Source organism: Mycetomoellerius zeteki, unplaced genomic scaffold, assembly GCF_001594055.1.
Source record: "Mycetomoellerius zeteki isolate Tzet28-1 unplaced genomic scaffold, Tzet1.0 scaffold433, whole genome shotgun sequence".
NCBI classification, from domain to species: Eukaryota; Metazoa; Arthropoda; class Insecta; order Hymenoptera; family Formicidae; genus Mycetomoellerius; species Mycetomoellerius zeteki.
In genome coordinates this window covers 433481-451801 of record NW_017257428.1, presented here as the reverse complement: position 1 = coordinate 451801, position 18321 = coordinate 433481, and the positions used below count along the sequence as shown (strand labels likewise).

Below are 18321 nucleotides of genomic sequence, written 5' to 3'. Positions count from 1 at the left end.
CTAATTAGACTCTATTGGACTCAATTAAACTCTTTGACTTTGAACGTATTCTAAGTGTAGATGTTACTACTACTGTTTTCCACTGCTCGCTAGTTGGTGCTGTTAGCTACTTTAGATCTCACTCTCGCGTTTTTGCATCTCCATGTACTCCTGCGGCTGCGGCGTGGTACCCTGAGACTCCGGATCGTGATACTGAACAATCTCGTGCCTCACTTGAGGATACTTGATGAGACCAGGTTCTAACTCGCTAAGATCAAGCGGTGGTGTTTTATGCGGCAATACAGTCCACAGAGGCTGGATCCACCTATTGCCTAAATCCCAACAGGATAATACGCTATTAAAAAATAAGAGAAACTGTATCAGTCGCGCGCGCCCGTAAAAAGAAACTACGTGACGTGTACTCTTAGGTACAGACTGAAGGAATATCTAACTCACCGGAGTTGCGATCTTGCCAATATTCACGGTGTCGCGAGCACCAACAGAACACGATGTTCAAGATAAATAGAAATACGCCTAGGACGGTGCAGAGAGCGATTGTAACATAGAATGCAGTGAAGTCGCCGTATAAGTGCTCCTTAAAATACGGATTCTTCAAGTATTCGTCGCGCTCGTCTAGAATAGACATGTCACAACGTTAACGGCCACGTTACTCGCTTATTTTCTGAAAAAAAAAGGAAAGAGGGAAGTTCTATGAGTGCAGTAAGAATGTCGCAAGCTATCAGGCGTGGCTTGACGCGGCGTGCTACATAGGATGTGTACATACAGCTTCGTGTACATCGATTGATGAATCGCGTAGCTATCGTTATCGGCAATCTTTACTACGGCACGCACAAGTACGCGCAGGCAGTGTAAAAATAGATGCTGATTTAGGTCAAAAGCAGGTGTGTATACGTGCTTACGTATAAATTCAACGGGTCACGCGCGTCCTATTCACAGCTTATGCATACCTCAATGGCGGTTCTTTTTTTTTCTCCTCTCTTCGTGCCGTCGATACCAATTCCACTTGACGGTAAAGCGCTACCCTGGAAGTTGGGCGATAAGAAAAAGGAGCAGGTGGTTGGACCAACTCCACACTCCGCATCGAACGTACGCTGGAATGTTTGAACGGTGTTAGATCACTCGTATTGGGCGGGGCATCTTGTTCGGTGGGGGAGATTATTTGTGACTTGCGTACTACTTCAATCCGTCATTCAATTAAGCGTGTCGGTAAGTTCGAGGTCGATAAATTAAAAACTAACTATACCGACTGAAGCGGAAGATAAAAAAAAAAGCGGAAATATCAACAGACGGCCAACTTTATGTTGACACATTGATCGAAATATAAATATTTACGTAAATACGTAATTTATTATAAAAAATGAGAATAATTTTCAAGACAACGTACAAATTAACAGTAAATTCAACATGTTCCAGTCACGACGAACGTTCTTGAGTAGCCACAATGCACATATTTTCTAACGAGACATCGGTGGAAATGTAGTAAAGCAGCTCAGCCTTCAATCCAACGTTCTCCAAAAAGACCAAACGACCCCAATTCAGCAGTGTTTTAGCTTTGCGCCCGATAACTTCACGTTCGTCTGATTTCGAGGATCTGCTAGCAGTCTCTGACGTGGCATCACTTGGCGAGTTAACGTTGCTCTTTAAACGACAGCCACAAGTCGCCCAACTGACTATGCTGCATAGAACAGGAAACTCGTCCGCGGTAAAGCCACATTGTTGCAAGTACTTTCTGCCCACGTACGACGAGTACTCGCATTTATGATGGCAACAAAACGCGAGGATTAGACCGCGTACGTCAACCTTGGGTTCGCTGTTCATCGACTTTACTAAACAACGTATCGCCAAGTCTGAAATATCATTGTCGTCGATTACAATATAAAACAAAAATGAAACATTGTCGACAGTGACAAAATGAATGTACCAGTGGCTGTTCCGCAGAGATGCTTTGCTATGCCGACCTTGTATTTAATCGACCGGATCTCCGAGATTTGATTCAACTGCAGATCAGCAATGTCGGCGCGTATCCTTTTCACTGTGAGGCGACTTTCCTCTCTCTTAAGTTTATTGTCGCTTTTGTGCCGATGACTAGAACGATCGATTAGTAAGATACAAGAGTTTGACTTGTCCTTTATAATCTGCCCCAACCAATATGTTAACTGAGCTGTTTAAAGTACAACTTTATTTAGTACATTGTATAACGTAAATTTAAAACTCATTTAAAACAGTAACGAATTATTCGACAGATAGAAACGAAATTTCTTCATTAAAATAAAAAAATCAAGAGAATCAATGAATGCTGTTACAACTGAAATGTACCTTTTCCAGCTCCAAATTCAATGAAACAAGTATCGTCTTGCACAAGACCAGCTTGCTCCAGATGCCCCAGCAGAGATGCATTTTGGAGCAAGTGCTTCCTAACTTTACTGCCGCAGGTTTCATCATTTAATTTGTCTTCAAGCACGTTGTGTCTTAGAATCGTTCGGGAAAATTCTGGTAGCTCATCTAAACGGAACGCAATATATATAAGGACATGAAAAAGGAATTCATTTTTTAATCAAATCAAATTATTCTTGACAGGGTTGTGTCATATATTTTAAGATTACGTTTGCATATAATGAAATATTTACATATTGTTCACGTTAAGTTCACATGAATGTTCTTCATATAAATAATATAAGAAATATAAACTATGTAAATTATCATTGAAAGACTTAAGTTTTGCGATTGTTAATATATCTGACTCTAATATTGTCAAATGAAAATATATAAACAAGATGAAAGTTTTTGTACAGTCCAGTGCAACGACAAAGAACAAATTGTTCTCAGTCATAAATTATTTATATAGATGACACATAATACAGTTTACATAGTTTACTTTGTATATACATGTAGATGTAGATTGTTACATTTTACGTGTAAACACAACCCTGAGGCCTGAATACAGACGATTTAATCATACCATAGGCAGCATGAATCTTCCTTATCACCATTCTTATGATGGCTTCATCGAGCTGTGACAGTGGTACGCGCGGCGGCGCCGCGATAGTCTCGTCATCCAAGTTTGTTCCTTCAACCAGGAACGCCGGTTGCGCGTCCAGCCTCCGCTTGACGTTGCATACGCCCAAGTGCTTCGTCAACTTGGATCTGTAGCATGTACTAGAAGGGGACAAATGCCATGATATCGCGCTAGATTATCTCGCTTAGAATACACCGAATTTAATGAATACTTGCTGTGTTGGATCCAGCGGACATGGCACTCTCTCGTTCCCGGCGTCCGAGCCGGCGATGTCCCGTTGATGCTCGCCGCAGTACTGATGACCTTTCCGCACTGTCATGCGGCAAAATCGCTTCTTACGCTCAACAAAATGCATGCAGTGTTCGCTGTCCATCGTATCCTCACGTAAAATTTCTTGAATACTTTTTTACTTAGGAGGAAAGATTTTGTTGTTACAATATTCCACTGGGTAGTGGATTTACGCTTTCAATCTTTCCGTGAGGTTACATGAGCCTTGTTTCACCTTGTTTAATGGTTTGTCCATCTTCATTATATATCTGCATATCGTTGAAATATGTTTCCACTTTTGTGCTTTGACCAGATCAATATATTCTCCCTGAATTCCGCTTGGAAGAAGTCGTCGCAGGTTAGGATTATCAGTCTAGCGAGAAGCGACGTATAATACAACTATACTTTTTCGCTGCTAGATGACGCCACTGTTCGATTTTCCCCCAAATAAATCAGGATTAGTTCCGCCAGCGTTCCTAACGAGGGCGTTGCAAGCACGATTATGCACTCGCATGGATTTCGAATTCGTGGATTTCAATCGCAAGCCCTCGATCCATAATCGAATGCCGTGTAATCTCATTTACCGAGAGTACAGAAAAAATAAAATAAATAACGATTATTGTAATCGCGAGATTGCTTTGAGACTCCGTCTTGAACGCAATTAAAAATTCAAAAACCGATTCTCTCAAGAGTGCATCGAGTCGAGAGGCTACAATCGCATTCTTGGATCCTCTCCTCGGGGTGGCGGTTCATCGGTTTTCCTTTAGAAATTTTTCCCGAATCCTTTCGAACAATATTTTCGGATTGCTCCGCTGTATTTATCGTTCACCGCCGGAGGGACCCGCGAAAGCGAGAGCGCGAGGTAATTTGCTAATGTAGAGCTTATCCCGATACCAGCCCATCTCAAAGTTCACCTTTTGCCTCCCCTCATCTTTCTGCCCCCAACCCGTCCGATCCCCTCGCTCGTCCTTCGTAATTCCCTTTTCTCGTAGCTCGTTCTCTCTATCCCTCCACAACTTTTCTCCGGTCGGCCTCTCTGGCTGCCTCGCGCTCGCGGCGTTATATCTATCCTCTTGAAGCGGGCTATTACCCGATTGTTTCTTAAATAAAATATCATCGGAGTCCCGTCGCCAACCACTCACAATAATAATTGCCTCGCCAGTATGTCAACCGATCCACCCTCGCGCGCAACCCCTCGTCTGTCTCACCGCCGCGCCGGGTCCTCCTCTCTCTTTTTTTTTATTCTCCCCTACTCTCCTCTTTCTTTTTATTTTTTCCGCCCCGCCGTCCGTCACGCGGATGTGCCTGTACCGAGAAAGAAATTTGACGCTCTTGTACAACTCGCGTAATGTCATCGTGTAATGACGTCATGTAATGACGTCGCGTCGCTCGCTCATTAACACGTTTAACCGACGCGACGGGACGCGTCAGTGCATAAATCTATTCTTTAAACCTGTTGCTTTTGCGAATAGCTCATTATCGGCGATTTTCGTGATGTAGGTGCTTCGAAAGAATCTCAGAACCATGACGTTAACGGTGAAATTATCCTTTCCCGATTATCGAAATTCGGATTTTGAAAAAACTTTACATCGGATTAAAGGTCGGATGCTATCCGAAATACGTACAGGGTTCACGCTCCGCTCGAAACACGTACACCCGTACTTCACAGCCGCAAGCGCTAACGATCCCCTTTTTGTCTCCCCAGCAATGTTCCGCAAGCGGAGCATAGCGCGATGTTAACAAGCAGAAGGGATTAGGGAGTAGATGGACAAGTGGTCCGCGTCATCATCAACGGAGTTCCGAGGCGTCTAGTAAAGCATACTATGTTATGTTTGTCCGCTGCGAAGAAATACCGTTGATCGCCTCGCTCGCGATTTATTTGCTGATCTTCGTTTCGCATTTTGAGATTAGGAAAATTGTCTTGAATGAATAAACCCTAGATCACGATCAGTCTTGTCGACAAAGCTACCCAAGGGGAACAAAAAATCAAATTAATGTTAATTTGACGTCATATTGACGAATTTATGTCATTTTTTGGTCATGATAAAAATTTCGATCTCAGATGATCTAAGAATGACTTTATACTCCGAATGCGGGAATTTCGGATCACCCTGTATACATATGAAGTCATTTATATACGAAGTCTCATTCTTAGATCATCTGAGATCGAGATTTTTATAATTACCAAAAATGACATAAATTCGTCAATACAACGTCAAATTGACATTATTTTGATTTTCTTGTTCTCCTTGGATAGTGGCACGTCAAAAAACGTAAGCAGTGTATGACACGAACAGTAAAGAACCATCTTCAGTGGGAGTAAAGCCAGAAATACAAAAAAACCTCACATAACACAATTCTCCAAGAAAGAAGATTCTTATTGTTTCCAAGAAATGTCCTTTAGGATGTCCAGAGGACGTGCATGATCAACCGATTCGCTTATTGCTTATGTTTTTCTATTACTATTAGCTCAAGTACCACGAAATTAATCTCAGTATCGTGCTCGCGTATTCAACATTAGTTATAAGAGTCTCTGAAAAAATCCAAAGTGTCTATGATCTTCTCTTTCCCGAATCCCTTAAATTCGACTGGCGGCGTTATCGACACAATGAGCGACCTGATAGGAGGCCATCAATAATTACCTGGACCCCTGCCCACCTAACTCTAACGAAGGACGATTTCTAACGATCCCCTCGCCAGCGTCCAACTTCTGGACGTAATTAATTCCCGGGCTAACCTGGAATGCTATAATTAATTGCCGGTGGGGATGATGAGGGGTAGAGCGCAACGGGTGCAACAATATGTACCCCGCTTCGATTAGAAGTGTGTGGGGGTTGGGTGGCACGGTACCGGAGGAAAGGGGAGAGGGGCGGACGGGGACCGCCTCCGCTCGCAGTTATGCAATTAATTAAATTCAGTTTGTTATTCGCCGTCGACTGTTAATTGCCGCAAAACTTCAAGAAACTGCACACGCTTGACGTTTCAAAATGCATCGTGTCGCGCTCGCGATCGTATTCAAGATCGCGATAGTAACTTGTATTGTTCCCATTGTTGTTTTCAGCATCGGGCATCGGAATTAGCGTCTACGAATTTTTCTCGTCGCGTTAAAAGGTCTCGTTAACGTTCCTGAGATAATCGCGCGCGACTCGATCCACCAGAGGAGCAGAAAAATAAGCGCGGAAAGAACCTCAACGGATTACGTCAGTGACACGCTCATATAATTAACAGACGCGTGTACAACTGCGCACGTGATGCACGCTGGTAACCGCGCCCGTTTGACCTCGGATTTAATTGATACGCTTGCAAGACAGCCGGCAAATAAAAGATTAGGACGTAACGCGAGCGGTTTAATTAGCGAGGAGAGGTTTCCCTCTCTTTCACTTTCATGTAACGAACCGTCTTGTGGTTATGCTTGTCGGTTACGAAAAAAAAAAAATTACGATCCGGATTAACGAGAAAAATCGACACTTTTGGACGTTGTAAAAAAATGAATTACCGAGCCGTTTTTCCTTTATTTTTTTTAATCCTATTAAAAACGAGTTCACGACGTCACGGCCAGTCTTCACAGTTGTGTTCTTATATTTAAGTTATATTTAAGAATGTCTTTAAGAATAATCTCACAGAGTTGGAAAATTTAACACATTTCACATGTCCTAAGTGATATATAAAATTTTCGTGTTAATTTAACACAAGATGAATATGTTGGAAAGTAACATAAATATGTAAAAAATTAATTAACAAAAAATGTAACACTGACACAATTGTAGGTAGTCATATTTCTTCATTAAAATTCATTAATTTATAATACGTCAAATTAACATACTTCAATAAAGTTAATATTTATAATATATGTCAAATTAATATATTTTACTCATTTATTAGAATTTACGTTTTAAGGAACATTATTTTTGTTACATGTTCACATTCATAAATTGTGTCACTTTAATACTAAAAAATGTTGAATATCATTTTAACATAAAATATTCAAATAACGCAATTATATTACGTTAAATTAACATTCGGATGTACTAAAAATTCGACACAAAATTTTAACAGAAAAAGGATTTGAGTGGACCGTTTTTAATACAAACACAACATATTTTTTGTTACCGTGTAAGATGTCATGAACAATCAGAGAATCGTATTAGCATCGTAAGATATTACTGAAGACGGTCTTGAAATAAGAACGGCCTACGAATATTACCTGATGATTCGCTCTTTCACGTTCGCAATCGGTCGTTGCATCGCGGTCTAGAAGCATTTCTCGTTTCGGGAGCGCGCTTTGGCGCATCTATTCGGCTTTTGTTTTTAAGAAGAAACAAAAAAAAAAGAGAACGGAGCAGAAGGACGAGCAGAAAGAGGAGAAGAAACGAAAACAATCGATACGACACGGCGGCAAGGCCAATCGGACCGCGTTCTATTCGCGGAGCGGCCAATCAAAATGCCTACTACGTCGTCGGCAGGCCCGCTAATTAGACGCCACGTAAATCAGTCCTGAAACTCAACGTTAATTAACACGGGTTTCCGTTGGAGTTGCTTAGCCACCTATTTATCGAACGACACAAACGCAATATGGTCGGACACGTGTACGTCCGTTAAATACCTATCCGACTGGAGAATGTCGGGTCGCTCGCCCGCGCCGTGCGGAGTCGGCTTGAAAACCGGCCTCGCGCCGAAACGAAACATTCGAATCATGCGAATTAATTCAGCCACTTGGGAAGCGGACGGTAAGGAATGGTTTCGTGATCGATTTCCCCTTCCGCTTAATGCTAACCAAATTAACCGGGTACTCTCCTCTTCTCTTCTTACCCTCACGATTGTAATAGGAATTTTAACGTAGCGTCTGCTCGATACATCGCCATCGCACACCGACGTTGAACACACAGCAGTCCTGAAAGAGAATCTGGGATTGCGATAGGACTGGGGAAATCAATGACACCGACCACGGGTGGGGATTTCCCCGTTTTCTAAAAACTTGTGATTTTTATTAATTAATAAATCGTGTTCGCGTACGATTGTGTGTATGCGCGTGTGTGTTCCATGGGTGTAATTGTATTTTACAAGAGGCCGCGAAACCACATACAGATGTCGGGTCCCGATTACGAAGAGTCCGAGATTAATGAAATAACAAAATTAACTATAGACGCGCGCGCGGGACCGGGCTCGCGGTCCGCACGCGTGCCATTCGGCCGATGGGGGCGGGATGGGGCGGAGGGACTTTCCGTGCTCCTCGCGCGATCGCTTAATCGCTTCCGGATCCGTCAAGTCAGCGTTGCCGGGTGCGGTACGCAGCACGCGCCACGTCGCTATTTCATTCACGACCATCGCTCGAGATCCCGTCACGAGATCACGCGCTCGGTACGCCTCGTCGCTCTCACGACGCACCGTCCTTGGACGTCGCCTCTCGTCGCATAAATCGGAAGAGCGAATCTCGAAAGCCTAATCTACAATGTGTTCTTTGCTTCTTATTTCTTGCTTTTTATCTCGTGCCTTTCTTTTTCTTTGCGATCGTTTTGTACAATCGCGTTTCTTGTCTCTTCCGAAGTTCATCAACTTTTATCTCGGGCGACAGAAAACAAAGAAACTGGATAAGAGGCAAAAAAAAGCAAGAAGTAAAAAGTGGTAAAAAGCGAGAAACAAGAAAAAAAGAGCATATTGTAAATTAGACTTTGGCAATCGCTCGCTCGGCGACGAAACGCCACGTTTCAACAATTTCGTGAGATCACGTGCGATAACGAAACGTTAAATGAACGAATAAATGAAGGAAATGAAAAAAAAAAGAACGATGCAAAATTTAATGTTATGTACATTCGAGACGGGATAATTCGACTTATTGGCGCCGAGCAAAACTTCGGATCGATGCGAAACCAACGTTTCGTAATGTATTCCGTCGTCGACGTTACCGCACTCGACGATGCAGGACAACGGAAAACCATGGCACGTCGCGTATCGGCCGATCGTCCGTGGGATAAACGCGCGGATGCCCCGTTCGCCGTTCGCGCTCGATAGTAAATACATAACCATTTATATCACACAAACTTTTAACAATATACAAAATGTACCCTATGTACAAGATTAAATTACACAATCCAACGATGCACAAACCCCAATCCGACACGCGCACGTGCCAACGAAAAGAAACGGAAATCATCTGAATAAATTTGTTCCCCAATTATTGCATGTTCGAATATACAAGTTTTGTCCGATTCATATAAATTTCTCAGTGCAATTTACACAAATATCTGTTAATTTATATATCCGAGAAATGTACTCTCTAAATTCTTTGAAGTGAAATCTCATTCCAAAAAATGTGAAGAGTAACAAAATGAAAATGAAAATTAAGATAATCGTTCTTTTAGGAATTTGTGTTCGTGTGTCTGGTCGAAGATCTGTGACAAGCGCCATTGCCCTGGCGCCGATGTCGAAAGAGTTTGTGCATCCTTGACATAATCCTTCAGCGCGACTTCTTGCCCAATCTACATGTACACTTCTGTATATGCCGCTTTTCACCGTCTCCGTCGGCGTCGTCACCTGCAGAGTCATGAAATCGACTTCGATCCTTGGCGGCGTCGACTAGCGATTGTTCGCGCAATCCAGTTCGTCGGATTTGCGATTCCTTAGTAGCGAGCCGTTGGATCATCGTGATTCTTAAGCGTCGTTTTCGTGAAATTTCCGTGGTACACGGAATTCCGCTCGCGCACGAATCATGACACACAACGGTGCGAGCTTTCTAAGTGCGAGCGACGCTCAATCGGAGATTGTGGCAATGCGCTCGAGAATCGTCATTTGAAATGAGAGTATTTGACGAATGAAACGAGTAACAGGGCGACTTTGCTCTTATTATACACATTTCGCGCCGAAACTCATTCCGCCTTTGAATCCGTTGTACTTTGAGCTTCGAGCACGTCGTTGCATGCCAATGTCATTTCTTGCTCGCCGCGAGTTATGTCACTAACGTATAGGTATGCGCAACGGGTGTCGGTTCGCGTGCCAGTAGCACGCGTTTACTCTTTGAAAATGCTCGACGGACGAATATCGAGTATTTAAGAACTGCGACAAAAAGGAATCGTTAAGTTAAATCTCGACTCGCTCTTTCGATCGAAAGTTAAATTTATCGTAACGTTGTGTGTTACTGGCAAACGCGTTTCTTCAGACAACCCTGTTGATTCACAATAAATGCATAATGTAGATTTCGCTAAACACGAGAGAGAGAGAGAAAGAGAAGGGGGGGGGGATAATTGAGCTATATTCTCTTTTCGAAAACGACATCGATTATTTCTGCACCATATAAAACTTTGTAAAGTAATTATGATTACGATAAAATTTGATGTCGGTTGTGCCGACATGACTGTAGCGAAAGGATTTTATGCGAGAAACTTAATTGATATCAGTGATAAGGCAAAAATAAGGCTAATCAAAGTACAGTGCGGTTAAAGATGCACATAAATATAATAGTACAGTATAAAAACTTTTATTACTTTAATAAAAGAAAATGACATCATCGGACGTTTCGATTCTCTTTGGAATCATCATCAGCGATCAAATTACAAAATTAAAAAAATTCCTCAGACACCAGCAAAAAATCACTTATAGGTTGCTGAATTCGAAGTGGTATCCCAAGAGGGATTAATTGATTATGCTATTTCGGAAATGATGAACTCTCAAGAAAGGAAGAGAGAGAACGCAAAAATGCAAGTAAAACGGAAAGAGGAAAGGGAGAGAAAGAATGAGAAAAGGGAGAGGATGCTTAACAAGAAGGATTCGAATGATAATTCCGTGTCGTTCGTCTCACCTCGGCACTCAATTAACGATGGCGGGAACAAGGGCCGCCTAATGAGTTTACGAAGCGCAACGGCGCGGCGGATCGACGGGAGAACGGTGATTTTGAAAGAAAAATAATTTTCTAAGGGTCCAGAACTGCGCGTTGCCGTCGTTTCGCGTTTCTCGTTCGATCGCCGTCGAATTATCTCTCTTTCTCCCTCCCTTTCCGATTGCCATCTTTCTTGCGCGGTTAGATCTTCGTTGATCGCATATGTCGAATTTAGCACGCAACACCGTTCCAAGGACGCGTGTCGCCTCCGAAGTGGCGACAACCAAGAATCGACAGAGCGCGCTCGCGGAAATATATATTTATCAATTTAAAAATTTAGACTAAAATTGTAACGAGAATTGAAATAAATCTTAATTATACAATAAAATAAGATAACAAAAAAAGTTTTTGACGTCAGAATGATTTAGCAATGACCTTGAGAATGGTATCGACGGGAAGAATTATTTTGATATTTCACAAACGTGCGAAAAATCACTTGTTGCAAGTTGTGTTAATGTCAACGAATTCTACATTTCGCATCTTGTGTCAAGGTAATCGCAATAAGATGATTGCAAAGGATTTTAAAGAAGAGTACTGACGTCATACTATTGCGGCTGATGGTAGATGCACGATGAGTCGTATCTTAAACTTTTTTCGATTCTTTACAATTGAGCAAAGATTATTATTAAGAAGACCGGCGGATTCGTGGCGAAAGTGCTTCTGCAATGAGGTGTCGAGTGTCGTCTCAACTTATCGCAGATGCGATCAACAGTTCTGATTAGAATGGACGCTATCTTGTGCAAAGGTAGTTGTCCAAATAATGCTGAATTAACTTAAGAATGCTTTCGATATTCGCAACATCAATATCTCGATATTAGTGCAAACCCTTCTTCACAAGAGTTTGTCACTTTGTCAGTTTGAATCAAAGAAGGTCGCACATCCACTATAGAACCAAAAAGTTCGCGTTTCAAGTTCCAGAGATATCTGCGATTCCGAATTATCCAAGTTCAAAGACGTTCAGAGATTCTCAGCATCCACGTAAAGTTTGGACGCACTCGACATGTCAACACACGTTAGAACATAAAAACGCTCGGTATCCGCGGCGAGTTCAATTATGTTCAATATCACGGCACCGCATGTACGAAGACATTCGATTACCGTGGCAAGTTCAAACACATTCGGTATCACGATTCCAAGTCCAGAGACACTCGTAGAGTCGCCGATGGCGGTTTTCCAAGGAACGCTACGCTGGCCTTTTCCCCTCTTTGCGATTCTCCTGAAGAGTCTGAGCTCGCAATGTTAGGTAAATTAGGCTTATTCTTCATCGCGATGTCCTTTGGGGTACAGTCCTATTACGGCGGACAGCGGGTCTAATCGCAAGTATCCTGAGCCCAGGACGACCAGTCCTGATAGCTGGACGTCTGGAGGTGCGATTGCTGAGCCGCCAGACCCGGATGCACGAGTGCCATCTGGTGATGGTGGTGATGGTGATACTGATGATAGTGCTGATGACCCGGCGGAGGCGGCGAATAAGGATCCACTCCGACGGCGACGTCCACTACATCTACCTGAGGCGAAGGTACGACGGGGGGCGTCGGCTGCGGAGAGGCTTGCACCTTCTTCGGGCGACCGACCGGGTTGCCGCCTCATTCGCGGCTCCTTCGAGGCCTGCCGACCTTACCTTTCCTAACGGGTGCTCTCCCGCGGCTGCCGCTGCCGCGACGCTCGACGATTTCACAATCTTGTGCCAATCAGATTCGCAAATCGGCGAGCCGGATAGTAGGTAATATCTGAAATCGTGAGAATTGCGTGTCATGTAAAGGCTTTCTCGCCTAGGATAAATTATGTCCGAAAGTAAGGCTACGGATACAATGAATGCGTGTTCATGACGAACTTTTGTTCTAACGAATATGTTTTCTATAAGAGTGATTACGCTACATGTGTGCGGTATGTCAAATGAACTCGTCAGAATAAATTTGTCGTTCCAACGAGTTTATTTCTTCGTCCGAATTTATATGACTTACTGAAATGGATATTGAAATTAAGTCACACACAAATGTGTGTGACTTACTGAAATGGATATTGAAAGTAATCAGCTTAATGTTCGAAAATAGAAGTCTGTGGGATATAAAGAAAAAAATCTTATTATAACTGACATATCTTACAAGAAATGGGAAATATTCAAGAAATAGTATTCTCCATTTTTTTTTCCTTTTTCTTGGAGCAAATTCTTTATTCCCATATACTTTTACACACAAATAAAATTTTTAATAATAAACTTTTTAAAAAGTATAAATCACCAATGTCATTCATCTTGTGTAGTTGCAACACTAATGTCTATTTCTACCAATGTAGACTAACTTTAATCTCGGTTTAATGTACTCTTTATCCTTTTCTAGGGTACATTCCAAACATCCTCTCCGAGGACAACTTTATTCAAAATATATAGTAACGTAACATATACTATCAAGATATAGAGTAAAATCTTGTCTTCGGAGAGAACGTTTTAGAATGTAGCCCTAATTTTTAAAACTAGGAAAAGATAAGAAGTAAGGTAAAGAAAAAGATAAGTCCTAAAGGTAATCTACATTAGTAGAAATAGATATAAAGTCGGTATTTCTAGTTCTTATTTCAAGATAGTCTTAAGCTGTTTGTGCTAATACGGCACTCTGGTTTATGATATCTTAAAATTGTACTTAAGATAAATTATAAATGTAAGAATCGACTATAATGAATACCAGCTATAATCGATTCTTATATTTGAAATCGTCTTAATAATCTTTAGATGTCATAAGCCAATCACAAAGCCCTATTAGCACACATCTTAAGATTATCTTAAAATAAAATCCAATTATATATGAATACCAGTCTAAGCTCTTAAAATTTCAAACTTTTAGATTACAAAACCATATTTCACTAGAATATGTGTTTATTGGGACCACCTATTTCTCCTGTAATTGAGACAAATTCGTTAGAATAAAAGTTCGTCAGAACACGCACTGTAACCGTAGCTTAAAAAAGGGGAAGAATTCATGAGCGAAAGACTCACCTGTCGCCGGAGACGAGTTGACCACCACACTTATTGCAGTTGAAGCATTTCACGTGAAACACCGAGTCGCCAGCCCTCATGACCATTTCGTTCGCGGGTATCGCGTTGCCACAACTCCCGCAGACGCCACTGCTGCCGAACATTCTACGACAAAACCAAAAAAACGTTCAATTAAGATTCGAGATCGTGACACAACTGATGATTCGCGATATTCTGAATAAAACACATTATCGCGATGAAAGTGTTTCCCAGAACGGCCGCGCCAGATGTCTGACCATGGCGTTGGGTCTACAATTATTTTTCAATAATTTCGTTCGTGGCATACATCGAGTTCGAATATCGGCGTGCCACGCCGCGATGCGACACGATGCGTTCGTATCCTGCGTTAATGGCAGTTAATGTTTGCGAAGCGGTTGTCAGCCGTATATCCGTTGGCTCATAAAGTCGGCTGTTTATGCAGCAATTAGCTACGTAACGATACATAGGTATGTCGAATGGGGATTCGAGGTGAGCGCCACGATCTCACATCTCTCTCCGATGCACTACGGCGTAAGAAGCTCCTCCGCGAGGGAGACGCATCCGACGCACCGGTACATCGCACACGCACACTCGGCCGTCATCCTCAACAGCGGAGGGGATTCAAGAATGGAACTTGAAAATTCTGCATCGAATGGGAAAAGATTTGTTGGTCTAACGATCTATCTCGAGCCATAAAGCCGTTCCCCGAAGTCACAGCATATACGTGCTACTGTCAAAATCGAACTTCGCAATTAACGCTAATGGAATATTTAATTAAATCGACTTTTGAAACGCGCGATATAGATAGTCAACATATTGATGTCTGCGTCGGACTTTACTCCGAGAGCGCGCATAAGGCTGTTACGACGACGGAGCGGATTGGATTTGAGGTTTCTCGTTATTAATTTAATTACCGGCTGACAGTTCTATAATTAAATTGCTAATTTATCTGCCCGGGATCCACAGCTGATCGCGCGGCCAGTATCTCGATGATTGCTCCCCCGAATGACGTTTCAATCTTTCCCTTTTTATTCTCTCTCTCTCTCTCTCCCCCCTCTCTCTTTCTCTCTCGTTTTTTCCTGCTTTTTGTTTTTTCTTTCTTCCCTTTTTATTTTCATTTTTTTGTGGTTTGTCTTCAATCGTTCACAACGGTTCAATTATAAATGCGCGTTCTCTCTCTTCTGCTGCAAAATGCGGATGCAAACAAGCTATGGCTCGGATTTTGCCTACTTTTCACGGCAAGAAAATAGCAATGCGCAAATTTTGAAATGTGTGAGATTTTCAAACGTGTTGTTACTTTCTCGTGTGTAAATCGACACGCAGTTCGAGAAAGCGAAGTGTCATACACGGTGTTTCGTGCATTAATTAAATACGGTGATCGATTATGAGACGCGTCTTGTCCATCTACATTTTAAATGCGAATAAAAACGATTGTCAAGAAACTGGTATTCGAAATTCCGACGTATTTATTAATTCCATTATTTTCTACAACCAATTAACCAATTGATTAAAACTTTTGCGCGTTACGTAAGATGTTATAAAGACGCATCGCTCGTCCCGCACGTGGGCGAAATACTAATCAAAGGGTATCGTTTCCTCGGTAAGTTTCAGGCGTCAGGCGTCTCGTAAATAAATCGAAGTGGTAGATTTTAATTGCAGTCTCTCTTTATATCGATTCGGTCATGTATCTACTTCCGGGCCGAATCGTTCGCGACTTAATAAGCGGAGATATGTATGCATCCCGCTTGGTCGAATCGCTCAGCGCATTTTCGATTTCTCCATAATTGCTAATTAGAGGCCGACGGCCAAGTCAATCAGCTAGAACGGATAGAAGGAATTATATAGCTGATGATCGAGGATCAGCCATAAAATCTGCTTCTCCTTTCTCCTCCTCCTCCTCCTCCTCCTCCTCCTCCTCTCTCTCTCTCTCTCTCTCGCTCTCTCTCTCTCGTTCTGGCCTCTTAATCGTCCGACGCCATTACCAGTATCATTATTCACGCGTGTTTTACGTGACCATTCTGGAAAGCTGATGACAAGCAAGAATTTTCGATTATCCGTGAGTCTTATTTATGACAGTCGTAAAAAATGTCAAACAGAGCGCGCAAATTATTCGTTATTTTACTTAATTATCGTTACTTGAAATGAGCCCCTTGCCTGGCTTATTAACAGTTTAGATGTATTTGACAACTATATTGATCGCGGCAAACGTGATAGTTGGAGCGGTTAATTAAAGTGCTGCGGTAGTATTTTTGTCGTTTCGACATTTGTATAGATCTTCGCCGTAATCAGAACGGTTGTATTAAATTAAATATCGGGTATTCCATCCTAATAGGCTGAGTGAGGCATTCGTGCCCTGCTGGTGGAGTAATTGATCGAAAGTAACTAGCGAATAACGGTTCAGCTCCGGTGATGAATGACAACCAACACCGTCTGTTATGATGCGATATTATCGCGCGCCGCACGGCCGACTAATAACAATCTCTATATATCTTTGATAAAACATTGATCGCACCAAGATTTATCTCGCTCGCACGGAATCCGTAAGTGTACTTAAACGTAGCAAAAATTTACAGCTAAATATATTTTAACTCTGAATATGGTTAATTACTTCCTGCACTTGTATTATTCATACGGCACAATTTACGTTCTATTATGTATGATCTCCGGAGGAAAACCAGACTCGTTAAAGAATGCGCCGTAAAAAATACGCGATTTGTAATTTATATTTCTTATAATCTTCTACGGCCGAGTGGATTGCAAAAATTCGGCGATTCACAATGCGCCGCACTCTGTAGAAACGTCAAATGCCGAGCTTCGTCGCCCGCGGCGTTTAATAATAATTTTAATGAGCGAAGTTCACTGCAGTCCGCACTAAGAGAGTAATTGGTGATTACGGTCGGCGGGGCGATCTTTAACGAGCGGTCTACGCAATTTCTAATTAGTTGATTTCACCAATGATAATACGAGTGCCTCGCCCTCCTTGTCCGACTCCTCTAACTTGATACGCAATTTGCGCGAACGCGGTCCCCCTTACGTTTTAATTGCGACCAACGTGTCAATCTTGCCTGCTCTAACAAGCGTCTCTAAAGGCGCGTTTCACGCGTGTACGTTCTGTAACGAAGCAGTAATTCGAGAATGAGATTTCCAGGCAATAATTAATCAAAATCGATCTATGAAATGAGAACACGACGAAATTGATATAAACCTCATAATACGACTTGTAGCATGAATTTGTTGGTAATATGAGTGCTCCATGATTCTCGATTATATCGTGACAAGTTATAAAATATAGCGTGACCCTCAATTTCAAAAGATTCGCGAGCAAGTGCGCCCTCCACCCTACGGATTGCCCTCTCACCCAGGCACCCTCGCTCATTATGCGTGCCCCTTTGCCGCACACAGTGGCGCGTACACATTCTGCCGCTAACAAGAGGGAATAAGAGAGAGAGACACACAAGGACGTGCGGGAACGCGTACGTCGAAACGATGTATTCACACACGAAGAGCGTGCCCGTGTATATGGGCGACCCCCGCCTGTTAATGAGTTAGACTACCTTACCCTCGGCACTTTAATTGTCTAAAGCACAAATTGGGCGGCTTTAATTAGCGTAATTATTTGGTTCGTTTGTCCGTTTATCCAAGATCCCTGTATCGAGCGAGGGTCGAGTGGGCCGCCTCCCTCCCCCATTCGCGAGACTAAATGGATTCATTAGCGCTTTGTGCGATTAAAAATCCAAATTTCGGATCAGCACGGCCGCAGGACTCGAGCTTTTGTGGGAGCCTTCAATTTCATTCGCATCTTGAACATGTCTGCCTCGCGCGCGAACTTCCTTGACGATCGTCGGCAAGCTTTACGGTATTCGCAATTATCCGATCTAGCCAGGATCTCCGATGTGTCATTTCAATTGTCAAGAATCTATCGATTATTTTATTTTTTACAAGGTCACACACGTGTAACTGCAAGGTTGTAGGTTGAAAGTTGTCACCTTTTCTCATTTTTGTGAGACATAATAAACACATGCTGGACAGCTTCCCGCACGAACAGCACAAAATCTGCCGCGTTATGCGCGCGGTGGGCATATGTGCACACACAACGAACGAAACACATTCTCTCGCTGCTAGCTTTAATTTTTCTAGATAATAATGATTAATCGCGCGGCC

General features: G+C 42.4%; 4 protein-coding genes across 5 annotated transcripts in view; all 4 read right to left on the bottom strand.

Annotated features, from left to right (window-relative positions):
• Positions 1-92: 92 nt before the first annotated feature.
• Positions 93-1226, bottom strand: wrm1 (wurmchen 1 transmembrane protein). Of its 2 annotated transcripts, none has more exons than XM_018454542.1 (3): positions 900-1226; positions 436-661; positions 93-311 (listed from the first exon to the last, which is right to left on the bottom strand). In XM_018454542.1, the coding sequence occupies exons 2-3, from the start codon at positions 623-625 to the stop codon at positions 112-114; spliced, it is 390 nt and encodes a 129-aa protein (XP_018310044.1). In that variant the 5' UTR covers positions 626-661; positions 900-1226; the 3' UTR covers positions 93-111. The 2 variants fall into 2 exon arrangements, with proteins under 2 accessions (XP_018310044.1, XP_018310043.1); XM_018454541.1 differs by having other exon boundaries at positions 948-1223.
• A 132-nt stretch (positions 1227-1358) lies between these two features.
• On the bottom strand, positions 1359-3666 carry LOC108726771 (tRNA:m(4)X modification enzyme TRM13 homolog). Its single transcript, XM_018454544.1, has 5 exons — positions 3232-3666; positions 2960-3156; positions 2317-2502; positions 1922-2161; positions 1359-1847 (listed from the first exon to the last, which is right to left on the bottom strand). The coding sequence occupies exons 1-5, from the start codon at positions 3387-3389 to the stop codon at positions 1414-1416; spliced, it is 1215 nt and encodes a 404-aa protein (XP_018310046.1). The 5' UTR covers positions 3390-3666; the 3' UTR covers positions 1359-1413.
• Positions 3667-11513: 7847 nt separating this feature from the next.
• On the bottom strand, positions 11514-12739 carry LOC108726625 (protein naked cuticle-like; the record flags this gene model as incomplete). The annotated part of the gene is made up of 1 exon (XM_018454302.1): positions 11514-12739. A coding segment is annotated over one exon (276 nt), but the record flags the coding sequence as incomplete, so codon positions are not given.
• LOC108726751 (LIM/homeobox protein Lhx9-like) overlaps positions 12664-18321 on the bottom strand; it is a 40894-nt gene continuing 35236 nt past the window's right edge. Inside the window, 3 exon segments of the mRNA XM_018454512.1 lie at positions 12664-12792; positions 12795-12883; positions 14143-14286. Of these exon segments, the coding sequence (XP_018310014.1) occupies positions 12740-12792; positions 12795-12883; positions 14143-14286 (286 nt within the window). The 3' untranslated portion in view covers positions 12664-12739.